General features: G+C 41.6%; 2 protein-coding genes across 5 annotated transcripts in view; one reads left to right on the plus strand and one right to left on the minus strand.

The window, feature by feature from the left end:
* LOC126172942 (COMM domain-containing protein 4) overlaps window positions 1-16,652 on the plus strand; it is a 551,734-nt gene that overhangs the window by 381,659 nt on the left and 153,423 nt on the right. The gene's annotated exons all lie outside the window — the stretch shown is intronic.
* LOC126173780 (uncharacterized) overlaps window positions 1-16,652 on the minus strand; it is a 66,628-nt gene that overhangs the window by 46,109 nt on the left and 3,867 nt on the right. The window contains exons 2-3 of the mRNA XM_049920987.1: window positions 13,646-13,708; window positions 4,232-4,372 (exon numbers count right to left, since the gene is read on the minus strand). Coding sequence (XP_049776944.1) covers window positions 4,232-4,372; window positions 13,646-13,708 — 204 coding nt within the window. The remainder of the gene's footprint in view (window positions 1-4,231; window positions 4,373-13,645; window positions 13,709-16,652) is intronic.

Genomic DNA, 16,652 nt, shown 5'->3' on the forward strand with positions numbered 1-16,652 from the left:
TAAAAAAATAAAGAGCATATTAAATGTTGAGGTTCTTTTTGAATGCTAAGAGGCCATACGAGCTGTAACTGATAGATTACCATGAGGCTTAATAAGCCAACAAGCAGAAGTGTGTAGTGCCGTATCAGACAGTCTTACTGGGTGCCGTGCCTTTGCTCTGTAGTTATGTCTGCACTTGACAAATCACCTTACAGTCTGTGACGGAGACTACTTGATGTACGACTGCCACTCTTCACCCTCTTTTTCCTGTTCCAGCCGTGAACATAGCACTTGAAAAAACCGCTGTTGGTAAGGGTCCGTATGAGCTCGCATATATCTAATTTTACCTTTGTGGCGTTTTCGCGAGGTTTATTTTGGAGGGAGTGATACAGGGTGTTCCAAACAAATTCATCGTATTTCACGAGAGTATATCTCGCACATGACTGAAGGTAGAAACTTGGTGTACTCGCTCGCTCGTTCATTGCTCTTGATGACAACATACCGAGAAAAGGCGTTCTGCGATCTCCTTTTCAAGAGGTTCAGTTCTGTTACAGCTGTGCGACCTCATTTTCGTCAGTAGTATGGGACTGCACTTCCTATACCTCAAAAGTATTCGAAGACGGCAACAGCGGCTTAAAAACTGTGATTATGGAAGGGGTAAAGCACCATACGGTCGTTAAAGACGTAGAGCAAATTCGACAGTTTTTCGCATTTATTCGTCGTACCAGCCAAGGATTAGCCAATCCTCGAATGTCCGTCGTTCGTATTTTACGGCGACCGTTATGTTTCACGCAACGCAGGATTCAACTGCTAAAAAATGGTTCAAATGCCTCTGAGCACTATGGGACTCAACTGCTGTGGTCATAAGTCCCCTAGAACTTAGAACTACTTAAACCTAACTAACCTAAGGACAGCACACAACACCCAGCCATCTAGAGGCAGAGAAAATCCCTGACCCCGCCGGGAATCGATTCAACTGCTACAAGCGCGTCATAACTATTGGTGAAAGGTAAATGAAAACTTTGATTGTAAACTTAAATGAAAACAATACCCACAAGGCTGTGCATGCTTGCATGTAAAATATATAAACTTTTAAAATCATGTGGTTCTCTTAAAAGTAAAAGCTTTGCAGTTCTGTGCCAAAGTTAAATTTTCTATGTTCATTGGTGAGAAGATACAGTATGGTGAAATCGAATGGAAACAACCAGTATATTGGTTGACATAAGAATTCAGAATCTCGTGGTGATAGCACTGAATAAAAAGTTCTAGGGTTCCCAGCAGCGTCAAGTGATTAAAATTACACAACCTTCCGGCCAAGCACCCGTTGTAAAGTGGCGAGTGGTATAGGCCTACTACCAGTGGGCTGCTGGTACATCACTTATATGCATGACTATTAAGTTCGTCAAATAAATTAAGTTATATCAAGGAAGAAGCACAATATGGTCACCGACGAGAAGCAGGAAAAAAAAATCTGCTTTCTCGACATTCTACGGCTCTGTGTCAAGCAACGTAAGCCGTCTACTGAAAAGATACAAGATGAAATCAATCTTCAGACCTCTGACAAAAATCTGTCAATTATTGAGACTAGTTACAGATGCATCAGGTCTCGGAACACGTGGGATCTACGGGATATATTGCGAGTGTGGCCAGTCTTACGTCGGACAAACAGTTGTGGAACAGTGCAAGAAGGAACGTGAGGTTTTATCGCCTACGCTATCCCGAGAAATCTGCTTTGGCTTACAATACCGTCATTGGCATTGTAGCGAGAAGGAAGTACTTCTCTGGGTGGTGTCACTAACCTGGTGTCCTGCTGCGTCGGTAAGTCCCTCGTAGCACAGTAGGAGCGCTCAGTCGCCAGGTTCTATGTAGGTGGTGATCCTGCTGAAGGGGAGTGTTCAGGGATGCCAGTTGTTAATGGCCAACAACGTTTGAACTATACTTGTTTTAATACAGAAATTGCTTTGTCAGACACGTCACAGAATCAGTATTTGCAATATGGCGGCTCTGGTCTACGCCGTTATATTCGACCCTGTACACACATTAACACATTTTTCTGACTTTACATAATGATAGACACTACCCACGACAGGTGGCGTTCTTATAACTAATAACTTCACTTTATATCTTGTTTAACATCTGAAATATGCACTCGCGACCGTTCTTTTAGGGCCGCCCCAGTTACTCGACCGTGTGTTTTGCGTGGCTCTTCGCGACTAACTCGCCCTGTCTTCCCAGAGGACAAAAGAGACTCCCCCCCCCTTTCTTCCTCAGCCAATAAGGACACTTCTCTCGTTTCCTACATATATCCAAACCTTCAGCCAATGGCTGTTCAGATCGCTGTTGGTAGGCGGATCTGACGTCATGTATGCAGACATTGTGACGGAAGTTTGTCTCGGATCCTATTTCCAAATAGTCGGATCTTGTCCCTACTAAGGTTGCACAACATTCATCACTAATGCTCCTTGCTGACGCTTAATTGTTATGTACATGTAGCATGGCTGCTAATGAGCATTCCCGATCGCATAAATATACATAATATTTGGCTTTAACACGTGAAGGGAGGGCACATATGCATTTCAAGCTAAGCATGAGTTAGAAAACGGACACCGGATACAATTTGACGAAACATACGTCGTCACTCGCTGTAACCCGCCACTGAATTCACAGCCGGCAGGTAGTGTATACAGGGTGAGTCACCCAACGTTACCGCGGATATATTTCGTAAACCACATCAAATACTGACGAATCGATTCCACAGACCGAACGTGAGGAGAGGGGCTAGTGTAATTGTTTAATACAAACCATACAAAAATGCACGGAAGTATGTTTTTTAACACAAACCTACGTTTTTTTTAATGGAACCACGTTACTTTTGTTAGCACATCTGAACATATAAACAAATACGTAATCAGTGCCGTTTGTTGCATTGTAAAATGTTAATTACATCCGGAGATATTGTAACCTAAAGTTGACGCTTGAAGCCTCCGACGTTCAGTTGCGTGTTGTAACAAACAGCTGCAACATACATCGCTTTTGTACAGAATGATCTGCCAACTTTGCTCGAAAATGTCCCATTGGAAACGCGTCGACGTATGTGGTATCAGCATGATGGTGCACCTGCACATTCCGCAATTAACACTAGGCTGACCCTTGAAAGGATGTTCGACGGGCGTTTCATAGGAGGTGGAGGACGCATAAATTGGCCAGCCCGTTCTCCTGATCTTACACCTCTGGACTTCTTTCTGTGGGGTACGTTAAAGGAGAATGTGTACCGTGATGTGCCTACAACCCCAGAGGATATGAAACAATGTATTGTGGCAGCCTGCGGCGACATTACACCAGATGTACTGCGGCGTGTACGACATTCATTACGCCAGAGATTGCAATTGTGTGCAGCAAATGATGGCCACCACATTGAACATCTGTTGGCCTGACATTTCGGGACACACTCGATTCCACTCCGTAATTGAAAACGGAAACGACGTGTGTGCGTGTACCTCACCCCTCATGGTAATGTACATGTGCGTCAGTGAAAAAGACCAATAAAAAGGTGTTAGCATGTGGACGTAATGTGCTGTTCCAGTCTCTTCTGTACCTAAGGTCCATCACCGTTCCCTTTGGTTCCCTACGTAATTCGGCGCTTTCCGACACACACGATCGAACAGCGGAGGAGTGGTACTCAAGCGTCAACTTTAGGTTACAATATCTCCGGATGTAATTAACATTTTACAGTGCAACAAACGGCACTGATTTCGTATTTGTTTATATATTCAGATGTGCTAACAAAACTAACATGGTTCCATTTAAAAAAACGTAGGTTTGTGTTAAAAAGCATACTTCCGTGCATTTTTTTATGGTTTGTATTAACCAATTACAGTAGCCCCTCTCCTCACGTTCGGTCTGTGGAATCGATTCGTCAGTATTTGATGTGGTTTACGAAATATATCCAGCGGTAATGTTAGGTGACTCACCCTGTATAAGGGGCGTACCAGCAGCCCGCAGGCAGTCCTACCACTTAACATTGGCCGAGGAGTGCTTGACCGAAAGTTCGTGTAGTTTTAATCACTCGACACCGCTGAAAACCCGAGAACTTTTTATTCGGTTTACTGATTGACTCGTCTAGGAACGTACGGCCTTGGAATGTAAACAGAAAAACAGAGTGAGTACCAGACGACGTGGTCAGTTAAAGGGGCGAAGTGCAGTTAGGTGCGGACATGGATGCGGTGGCAGGCGGGGCGGAGCTGCGGCTCACCCAGGCGGGCTCCTCCACGTAGAGCGGCTCCTCGCGCCGGCTGCGGCCGTCGTCTGCGAGCGCCGCCTCGGGCACCCCCGCCCGCTTCACCCGCCCGCGGGCGCCGTCCTCTGCCAGCGTCGCGTTCTCGCTGTCCGGTCCCTGCGCAGGACACACGACGCGTCACCTGCGTCTTCCGTGCGCCACTTGTGTGAAACGACTCAGCTTTACAATGGTACAGCTCGTTTGCTCTGGAAAAATACGCCCACGTATAGACCGATTCACTTTTTTATCTTAAGCTATGGTATTTCTTTCCCACTTACATTGAATTCTGGTGTTCAAACAGAAGGGCGCTGTCGATAATATAGACTTCAGGTTGTGTTTGAATTTATGTATGCATTGGAAATGGAAATGAGCGTTTGGCGTCATTGGCCGGGAGGCCCCTTGCGGGGCAGGTCCGGCCGCCTTGGTGCAGTTCTTATTACATTCGGCGCTACATTGGGCGACCTGCGCGTCGGATGGGGATGAAATGATGAGGAAGACAGCACAACGCCCAGTCCCTGAGCGGAGAAAAATCTCCGACTTACCCGGGAATCGAACCCGGGCCCGTAGAACGGCAATCCGTCTCGCTGACCACTTAGTTATTGGGACGGACATTTATGCATTAAATCCTTTACATCCATGTGCCAATGGTCAAAAGATTTGTTACGGGTGAATACCTCGCTCTTCCGTGCGACACTAATGCCAAGTGATGGATAGTGTAAATATTTCTCCTTATGGTATTATGTTTACGAATGTTGCTGTTGTTGTCAAATGTTCAAATGTGTGTGAAATCTTATGGGACTTAACTGCTAAGGTCATCAGTCCCTAAGCTTACATACTACTTAACCTAAATTATCCTAAGGACAAACACACAAACTCATTCCCGAGGGAGGACTCGAACCTCCGCCGGGATCAACCGCACAGTCCATGACTGCAGCGCCTAGACCGCTCGGCTAATCCCGTGCGGCTTAATAAGGGAGTGACTTGAAATTTTGTTGTCCTGTAAGAAAGAGGGATGCAAATTATTATTTGTGGATATTTCAATGTAGATTTATTGACACTCTTGAGAGTAAGAATGGCCTTGAATTATTACTCCAGTAATACCCACAACCAGCACACTTCTAGATACTGTTTTCATAGGCCAAGATAAATATCATAAAATAAACAATTACTCTTTTGAGAATGGTCTTTCTGATCATGATGCACAGCTAGTTACAGTATAAACATAGCTTCATGCAGTAACGCCAAGCAGTCCTCCAAAATGATGTGTTCATTTAACAATTTAGCGATTGGAAATTTTAGGGAAAGCTGGCAGCAATTAGATTGCGATAAGGTGTACTGCGAAGCTGATGTTAATTTAAAACTATTTCATGATACATATTTGAAAACAGTTTCCCTAATAAAACATTCAGCTATAATAGTAAGCAAGCGCGCGAAGAGTCATGCTTTACTAAACGGATAAAAATCTTGTAAACGGAAAAGGGAAATGCATCTAAGAAAGAGTCAAATATTATGAAAACTACTGTGCCTTACTAAGAAAAGTGGTTAAAAAGTTCAGAAGTGTATTTATTGTGTCCGAGATTAGCACCTCTGACAATAAAATTAAAATAATACAGAATGTTGGTTTAAGGGAAACAAGGCACAGAAAGACTGTACTACAGTCAAAGTGAGTGAAAAGTTTATGTGGAAAAAAGTCAGAAGTTGAAAATATTTCTAATAACCATCTTGAAAAGCTGTGGAGAAACTAGGACCCAAGTGTTCTCTAGAAAAGGCAAGGCTTTATATATGGAACAGAGAATTCCTATGCAATATAATAAAATTAAAATTATACCCACGTCTGCTTCTGAAATTAGGAAATTATCATTTTGTAAAAATAGGATAGCTCTGTTGCCAACAACTATCGCCCAGTCTCACTGCTGCCAGCTTTATCCAAAATTCTTGAAAAAGTAATGCATTCAAGAGCAGCTTCACGTGTTTTTAAAAAATAAAGTTCTAACAAAATGTCATTTTGGCTTTCAAAAAGGTTTTTTAAGTAAAAACACGCTTTATATGCTTTCACTGCTCAAATATTAAATGCTCTGAAGAACCGGACATCACCCAATGGAATTTTTTGTGTTCTCCCAACTGCTTTTGATTGTGTAAATCATGGATTTCTCCTATATAAGCTTACGTATTGTAGTGCGAGTGTGACAGTGCACAAATGACTTAATTCTTATTTAACTGGAAGGGTGCAGAAGGTTGAATAAAAAGTTCATATAATGTGCAAAAACAGCAAAGTCCTCAAACTAGGGAAGGCATCAAGAATGGGATGTCATTGTTCGATCTTGGGTCCCCTATTGTTCGTCATATATATTTATGACTTGCCACAACCTATTCACGAAGAGGCAAAGCTACTCCTCTTTGATAATGATACAAATATAGTGATCACACCCAACTAACAAGAATTAGTTGTCTTTTGGAAATGTATTAAATGGTTCTCTGCAAACACAGGATAGTAAATGGCACAACATCATCGGTAAATATAAACTTTGAACGGCAGTCTGTAACAAAGGGAGAATATTCATAATTTTTGGTGTGTGCACTGATGAGAGATCGAACTAGAAGAAACACAATAGTCATCTACTGAAGCGTTTTTCAGGTACTTACACTATTAGGGTTACTGTAAATTTGGTCGATAAAAGTATCCATAAATTAGCTTTCTGTGCCTGTTTTCATTCTCTGCTTTCGTATGGAATCATATTTAGGGTAATTCATCATAAAGGAAAAATATATTCATTACACAAAAGCCTGCAATCAGAATAGTAGCAGGAGACCACCTAAGATCAGACATTTATTTAAGGAACTAGGGATATTCACAATAACTTCACACTAATATATATACATATATATTAATTTCACTTATTAAACTTGTTGTTAATAACGTATCCCACTTCAAAAGCACACGCGATGTGCATAGCTATAACACTATGCGAACTTACCAAATAGCATCAAAAGTCTGACAGGCAGCCAATCAACGTATTTTAAAAACAAATGAAAACAATTTCTGAATGACAACTCCTCCACAACAGATTAATTTTTAGATATAAATTAGTAATATTACAGTTATTAAAAAAATCTATTTTTATTTTATTTGACATGAAAGAAACCTGTTGTTAAACTGACACATACCACATCATTATGAAGTGTCGTCTTCATTATCTATGAACAAGTGTTAATCTAATCTAATGGACTATGAATGTGAATTCAATATGCCGGACTCTTTAAAGAACTATTATAAGTTCTATAGTGGACAAAACACATTATACTTATTACATACTTCTCAATAACAAACACTTTCTTCCTGAATGACTGATTATCCCAAAGCATGACGCCACAATACATTAGTTAATGATATGAGAAGCTAATTTTTTCGACGTCATGATTTCTAGAATCTGATGTTATTCGTGACCCCACAGTTTTAGCGCATAGACGTGTAAGATGAGATGCAACACGTGACTCGCAGTTAAAGTTCACATCAATATAAACACCTAAGAATTTAGAATATTCTGTATCATATATCGGTTTTCCTAATCCCTTATTTCAAACGGTTTGGTGAGACCTTGTGCAATGCTGAATAGCGCATAGTGTGTTTTATGTAATTTCAGTGATTTTCAGTGATAGGCCATTTACAGAGGATCCAAAATTAATTTTCAAGAAAGTGTTGTTTACATTGTCAAGTGTTCAGCTTTCCCCATTGGGCTTGATCGTAATACTTGCATCGAATGGGGAAAGATCTAATTTTGGTTCTTGTATATGTGATAGTAGATAACAAAAACAGGAGCTGACCCAACTTCGATTGTGGAGGTACAGTTGCAGTGATTAATCTTCAGTCTGTAGACACTGTTACGTTGTATAAATTCGCTATTCGCTCTGTTTCTTAATCAGATGCCCTGCAGGCAGCAGAGTATGGAATTAGCAATTTCTGAGTGTCACAACACACACAACCACAGCCGGCCGGTGTGGCCGAGCGGTTCTAGGCACTTCAGTCTGGAATGCACGACCGCTACGGTCGCAGTTTCGAATCCTGCCTCGGGCATGGATGTGTGTAATGTCCTTAGGTTAGTTAGGTTTAAGTAGTTCTAAGTTCTTGGGGACTTATGACCTCAGAAGTTGAGTCCCATGGTGCTCAGAGCCATTTGAACCATTTTTGAACAAAACAGTACCAATCTTTCATTCTTTATTTTATCATTGTCGTACATGAGGTGAGAGAACGTTATGAACTGTGATACCAATTGTCGCTTCCTACTTATACGAAAAACTGTGTACTAAGCACAATTACGCAAAAACTAAATACAGGAATAGACTCAAATATTGATCAATACCGCGTAGGACAAGTTGAAGAAACGAAATAATTCCCTTAGAATTTTGTGTCGAAGTTATGTTCTTAAAGCTGTAACTCTGTTCTTTATGTAATGCTGTTTATAAAATATCATTTACTGTGTCCTCATTTTTTATTTTTTCGTAAAATCCAGACCAGTCTGAAAGATGGCCTTTTGTCCCGTCTCATCCTCACGTACACTTGCCTATCTGAAATAAATGACATTATCATGAAAAATTTACTGTTGTATTTGAACTTAGATGAGGTACGGCACTTAACAATTTTTAAAGGTGTACTTATAGGGGGTCAACGGCGGCTAAATTTTATTAGTAGGTCCGCCATTAAAAAAAAAAGTGCTCGTGCAGTGCACTCTAAAATTCAAGCTGTATCATGACAACAAGAGAAGAATTAATTTACGGAACATGTCTGGAAACGGCAGAAGAGTACTGAGAATTAAAGGCACAAAGTGAGAAGAAAATGTTGTCTCCCATAAGAAAACGTTCGACACTGTAGACTGATTTAAATTCGTTGGCAACGATAGCGAGCGGGCTCGTTTTCCGAAGCTTACATATAGCAAACAAATTGTAATGTGAAACTTGGCAGGGGTCCGTTGCCGAGCGAGTTATTTGGTAATAAACGAAAAATACCGGATTTCAGTGAGTTGAATTGTTTTTGCGATATAAGTGTCTAAGCCTGAAAAATTACATCTATAAAAAAATTGCAACCTTTACATCCGACCCCAATGCAAACTAGGACTTTTGACGTGCTTCGAGGTACTATAGAGATCCAAGCCATATTGAATTTCAGAGCTTTTGAGTGTTGTTTTTAGGAGATACTTTAAAGCGGCCATGGAGAATGGAGCGCCGTGGCGGCTGTCGTGTCGCGATAACGCCGCAAATTCGGACCTTAGGCTCGACGCACACGAGCGATTTATTATCGCGAGCTCGCTGCGTCATTTCCTCGCGCGTTTTAGCTGTACGCGTGGAACAATGGAGCCACGCACACTACGGTGGTGATGCTGCGAACTCGCAGCGAGAGAATTGCGCTCGCCAACCACTGCTGATTCACAGAGATCTCGCAGTGTTCGCTGCCCCAGCAGCAGCTGTCGTCAGACTGCCGTGGAGGAAGCCGTATCGGATGTGAAACTGTTCACTGATGAGGTGAAGAAATACCCTGAAATAGGATACGCCTTGCAAGGAGCACCACGGTCAGATTAAGAAGAACCGCATGGTATCAAGTATTTGATAAGTTTTGTCTCGGTTTTATTGTGAAATGAGATCAGGAGAGAGACGATGCAGGGAAGCGTCATTGTCAAGCTAGTGCGTGTTTATGTTCTAGTGGTGTTTTTGCATGAATGTGGCCATTAAAAACTTGAAAAATCCTTAACCGGCCAACGCTTTGCTCCCTATGGACGGGCCTTTCATCTGAACGTACAATTCTTGTGTCAGTAATAAAAGATTAAAATCTGTTAATACTAGCCAACCGATCCTCTTTCTGCCCATCACCTCCTCCATCCCCCTTTTCTATCAATTTCCTCCCTCCCTCTCTGTCCATCCTCCCTCTCTGTCCGTTCGCCCTCTCTTTCTCTATGATTTTGAACCTTGTTTAATGTTACTGCCAATTCAGATTCTATAACAGTATAAGCTGATGACCCATAAATACAGATATCCTATTATCTGTGAAAGCGGACTGCGAGGAAGAAAAAAAAAACAAGATATTGTTGTGTATAGATTTTTATTTAAAAGTATGTGTAATGAGAAAGTTATGTATGGGAGAACACAGTTTGACTAATTGTTTGAATGTCATGCTATCGTAGTTAAAACTGATCGCGAGAAAGAACAAACTGCACATTTTAACAGCAGAGCACAGAACAGTATTTTCTTTCTCTCAGTCGGCTTTAACAGAAAATGTGTACACTCTTGTTTGAAAAAAATATATAGCCTATGTCCGTCCGAATGTTGATTAGAGTGTCACATAAAATTTGAAGTAAATCAGTCAAGATTTTACCCATTATAGCATTATACTTGCCCGCCAGACGGTCCATTAGATTATCGTGTGAAAATCTGGAGCTAATTGATCAAGAACGTCTCAAGATTTTTGGTAACAATGTTTCTCCTTTATATATTACATACATGTTTATATATTATACTAGCTTAGCCCCCACTGTTTCGCTCGCGTTGACTGTATGATCCGCACAGATTTTTTGTTTTTTTTTTAATCCAGTTTTTATGTTGTTTGCAAACTAAAACATTTTCTAAACTTTGCACGCTAATTGAGGATGTAGAAGCATGATCTTTCCGTAATTACTTCTGTCCAGAACGAGTTTTGGCAGCTAGAGACGGAGGTTGTTGTGAATCCTGCCTTTTGAATTCTTGTGGTGATATTTCCATAGAAACTTTCATCCTCTAACACACATTTATTTAGAAGATAAATACCAATTTCCATAGTTGTTGCTTTAAAAATGCTTTAGTAGTTGTTTAATATTTTGTTTTCAACAAAAATTTCACCAACTGTTTCACTCGCATATAGATTAAATTTCCAATAATCCCGAAACATGTATTTCTTTATTTCTGACCGAGAAACCAAATACCGACTTTCGTAACTCTAGTTTCAGAATTGCCTTAATAGCGATATATTTTCAAAAAAACCTTTCATGCCCTATTTCACCCTCTCAAGGAAGAAATATCGAAAAATACCTTCTTAAACGACGCCTATAGTACAAGATCAAGACCCTCTGCAAATTTAAAGTTTCTACCCTTAGCGGTTTAGTACTTTTCAGAATTCTAGGTAAAGACGTTAAACGACGACATATCTTTGTACAGGGTGATCCATTGATAGTGAACGGGCCAAATATCTCACGAAATAAGCATCAAACGAAAAAACTACAAAGAACGAAGGGGGAAACCAAATGGCGCTGTGGTTGGCCCGCTAGACGGCGCTACCATAGGTCAAACGGATATCAACTGCGTTCTTTTAAAATAGGAGCCCCATTTTTATTACATATTCGTGTAGTACGTAGAGAAATATGAATGTTTTAGTTAGACCACTTTTTCCGCTGTGTGATAGATGGCGGTGTAATAGTCACAAACGTATAAGTACGTGGTATCACGTATCATTCCGCCAGTGCGGACGGTATTTGCTTCGTGATACATTACCCGTGTTCAAATGGACCGTTTACCAATTGCGAAAAGGGTCGATATCGTGTTGATGTATGGCTATTGTGATCAAAATGCCCAACGGGCGTGTGCTATGTATACTGCTCGGTATCTTGTATGACATCATCCAAGTGTCCGCAGCCTTCGCCGGGTAGTTACGTTATTTAAGGAAACAGGAAGTGTTCAGCCACTTGTGAAACGTCAACCACAACCTGCAACAAATGATGATGCCCAAGTAGGTCTTTTAGCTGCTGTCGCGGGATTCCACACATCAGTAGGAGACAAATTGCGCGAGAATCGGAAATCTCAGAAACTTTGGTGTTGAGAATGCTACATCAACATCGATAGCACCAGTGCCATATGTCTATGCAGCAGGAATTGCATGGCGACGACTTTGAACGTCGTGTACAGTTCTGCCATTGGGCACAAGAGAAATTACGGGTCGATGACAGGTTTTTTGCACGCGTTCTATTTAGCGACGAAGCGTCATTCACCAACAGCGGTAACGTAAACCGGCATAATATGCACTATTGGGCAATGGAAAATCCACGATGGCTGCGACAAGTGGAACATCAGCGATCTTGGCGGGTTAATGTATGGTGCGGCTTTATGGGAGGAAGGATAATTGACCCCCATTTTATTGATGGCAATCTAAATGGTGCAATGTATGCTGATTTCCTACGTAATGTTCTACCGATATTACTACAAGATGTTTCACTGCATGACAGAATGGCGATGTACTTCCAACATGTGGATGTCCGGCACACAGCTCGCGTGCGGTTGAAGCGGTGTAGAATAGCATATTTCATGACAGGTGGATTGGTCGTCGAAGCATCATACCATGGCCCGTACGTTCATCGGACCTGACGTCCCCGGATGTCATTCTGTGGGGAAAGTTGTATTTGCTATCGTGATCCACCGACAACGCCTGACAACATGCGTCAGCGGATTGTCATGGCACGTGTGAACATTACAGAAGGCGAACTACTCGCTGTTCAGAGGAATGTCGTTACACGTATTGCCGACTGCATTGACGTTGACGGACATCAGCTTGAGCATTTATTGCATTAATGTGGTATTTAATCACGCTGTAATAGCATGCGTTCTCAGAAATTATAAGTTCACAAAGTTACATATATCAGATTGGAACAACCGAAATAAAATGTTGAAACATACCTACGTTCTGTATTTCAATTTGAAAAACCTACCTGTTACCAACTGTTCGTCTAAAATTGTGAGCTATATGTTTGTGACTATTACAGCGCCATCTATCACAAAGCGAAAAAAGTGGTCCAACTAAAACATTCATATTTCTTTACGTACTACATGAATATGTAATAAAAATGGGGGTTCCTATTTAAAAAACGCACCTAAATACCGTTTGACCTATGGCAGCGCCATCTAGCGGGCCAACCATAGCGCCGTCTGGTTTCCCCCTTCAAGCTAGACAAATTTCGTTTGACGCTTATTTCGTGAGATATTTGGCCCGGTCACGATCAACGGACCACCCTAGATATATTAAGAAATACATAGCATTTGTGAGTCCAAACGTTAGAGTGTCGAGTGAAAAGTTAAAGTAAAATGGTGAAGTACTGTTCAGGATTCTTGGTAAAGACGTTAAACGACGACATATCTTAATATAGTAGTACAGGCTTGAACTATTTAGCGTAATCACAGCTTTCTTTCGCTTACGTCCATACTTGGTCTTCCGACTCAGTACTAATGCGCGCTTATCGCCGGCATGTCTCCGTGCGTGTATTGAAAAGATCTCTGCGAACACCTGTGGCTGTTACTAGTTCGTGTGCGCAGAGCCTTGAACGTCAGTCAGATTGCGATCGCACTCGCAGAGGAGAGACAGCTGCTGCTGCTGCTGCTGCTTACCTGTCGTGCCAGGGTGAGCGTAGCGGCGGCTGCCAGCCAGGCCCAGGCGAGGGCGCGCGGCATCTGCAACACGGAGGACGAGGGCTCAGGCGCCTGCCTGGTGCCGGGGCGAGTTGCAGCGCGGGCTTACATAACTAGCAGGCGTTTTCTGAAGTACATCACAGGATAGTAAAAAAGTGCACCAACCAGCGCTCTTTTACCATATAACAGCAGCAGTGTTCTGGACTGCCACTATCCGTTTTCCTGTTGTCTCAATTGAATTCAGTAGCGTTAAGAATGTCGTCTTAAAACTTAATGTTTCGTCATATTCTATTTCTTCTTGTATGATATTGTACACTTTCCCATATCTAGAGAAGAAAGCAGATACAAAGCGCGTAGCGTGCATGTTAATATAAACAACATTAAGAAAGTACAGTGGTGCCCGCCAACTGCGCCTCTTTTTGATTGTCAAATACTATACGACACTTCGCCAAGGAGAAGCTAGCTTCCTTCACATTTAACACGAGCAGTAATATACTTTTGTCGCTCCGTAAAAGTGCACAGCGAATATCCTTGATGGTGAGAGGTTCCCGTTTTTCTAGAAGCACACAATAACTTGAATAGGCAATAACTGTGATACAGGAAATTCCGCTTGGCACTATTTATTTACATATGATTTTAATAAATAGGATATAAATCGCAAAACTCAAGTGCACATGCGAATTTTATCTCTGCCTTTTTGTTTCTTGTTTCAAATTTCTAATATTTTAGAACAAAATATGCAGTACACACTTTCCTTAAAAAAGCTGTGTGACAATTACAAAATGAAGAGGTAACAGAACTGTAATAAATATACACCCGCAGAATGAACAAAAATGGTTCAAATAGCTCTGAACATTAAGAGACTTCACATCTGAGGTCATCAGTTCCCTAGAACTTAGAACTACTTAAACCTAACAAACCTAAGGACATCACACACATCCATGCCCGAGGTAAGATTCGAACCTGCGACCGTAGCGGTCGTGCGGTTCCAGACTAAAGCGCCTAGAACCGCTCGGCCACATCGGCCGGCCAGAATGAACAGATTGTGTTATTGTGTGATAAAGAAGAGGTAGGCGAGAGACTGAGACTGGGAGGTTACATCAAGCAATGTCGGTGTGACCTACTATGATATTCTGAACAGAACTTCTAACTTTCTTGTGATTCACGTACGTGTATTTACACAGGAAGTCGTTTGCACAAGTACACAAAAATGGCTCTAAGCACTATGGGACTTAACTTCTGAGGTCATCAGTCCCCTAGAACTTAGAACTACTTATACCTAACTAACGTAAGGACATCACACACATCCATGCCCGAGGCAGGATTCGAACCTGCGACCGTAGCGGTTCCAGACTGAAGCGCCTAGAACCGCTCGGCCACAACGGTCGGCCACAAGTACAAAACTGCGTTCAGTGGTTCGATAGCCGACTGTCCATAAGTAAGATTTGGTGTTCTACGGCTGATTTAAGCTAGACATTTTTTATCGAGCTGGACATAGGTGCTGCTGGATGCTGCGCTGATCGTATTCTCGATCTAAGCAAAGGAAGAGTTAATTTCATTCATACCTCCAACCACCGTATTCTTACCCATTGTAACGGTTCGGTAAAAAGATAAATTTCGTGTCGAGAAGCAATCTCTCACCTCTTCTGATCGTACTATGTTAGTTTAATCAGTTTCTCATATGGAAGAAGTGATGGAGAAGTAGATCAGTACGTACGCTTCTTCATTTGCCTTACAGTGTGACATTTATTGCGTATCCGTTATTCGAAAACTGTGCGAAGGAAATTTATCATTTAATCTATCTATTTAACTTTACATATTGGCGACGTTCCTTGCGGGTACCTAGGTGTAGTTGGTCCTGTGACCAGTAAAAATATACATGTGTTGTACGCAGAACTGTAATTCAGTTTTTTAGTTTCGGAAAAGATATTCCTTTAAACTACAGCATACATAAAACAATCGCCAACCGCTCGTATTTACTGTGATGCACTTACTTACAGTTGGCATATTTTACATGCTGTTTATTAAATATGAGCTGTTTGCTATAAAATCACCATTCCTTTTCAGATAGTTACAACTATTTCATGTCATGTCACAGGACTGGATCGGCATTCAGAAGAATCTATCCGTCCTGATTAGGTTTACATAAGTGAACTCTGGTGAATATATGCAAGACCGTATAATCAACATCGCGACTGATTTGTGTCAGTTGACTTCCTTTCATCTCTCTGTGTGTCCTGTTTACAATTACGATGATATTGGAGAGGTATAAAACATTCACACGAGACTATTTCTGGCTCCTTATTGCGCGCTTGGCAGGAACTGTGTGTTACACCGGGAAGTAACATTTTATTTATGGGTCCATTACTGCAACCTAGAATATTGCTCAAGTGGGGGACCTACAAAATATGATTAACGGTGGATATTGAACGTCTACAAAAACAGGACAGCACGAATGGTCGCAGGTGTTTGATTCATGAGGGCGGCAAGGAAATACTGACAAATCTGAACTGGTGGACGTCTGAAGAAAGACACCGGTTATCCCGCGCAAGTGTGCCGACGAAGAATCAGTAAATAGTATTAAGTAAGGAATTTATGAATATTTTGCAGCCCCATATCATGCACATACGGCCCACTGGGACAAGATTAGACTACACACAATACGCATAAAGGCATTTGAGCATTCTTCCCGCGTTTCATACGCGAATGGAATGGGAAGAAACCCTAAGGTGTTGTACAGTGGGAAGCAATCTCTGCCGTGCCTTTCAGTTGCTTGCAGCGTGCAGATTTAGATGTTAACTGTAGTAACGCAAGGAGGGAAACCAATTTGTCGTAAGTTTCCTCTGGTCGTTGTACGCAATCAGTATATAGGCTGTAACCTGTAATTTTAATTCCTTCGTTATTCGTACGGGAATGTATTTGCGTTCCGCGAATTAATTACAGAGATAAATTTTGTGTGTATGTGGGCCTCATTCTTTGCCCTTTC

Source organism: Schistocerca cancellata, chromosome 1, assembly GCF_023864275.1.
Source record: "Schistocerca cancellata isolate TAMUIC-IGC-003103 chromosome 1, iqSchCanc2.1, whole genome shotgun sequence".
Taxonomy (NCBI): domain Eukaryota; kingdom Metazoa; phylum Arthropoda; class Insecta; order Orthoptera; family Acrididae; genus Schistocerca; species Schistocerca cancellata.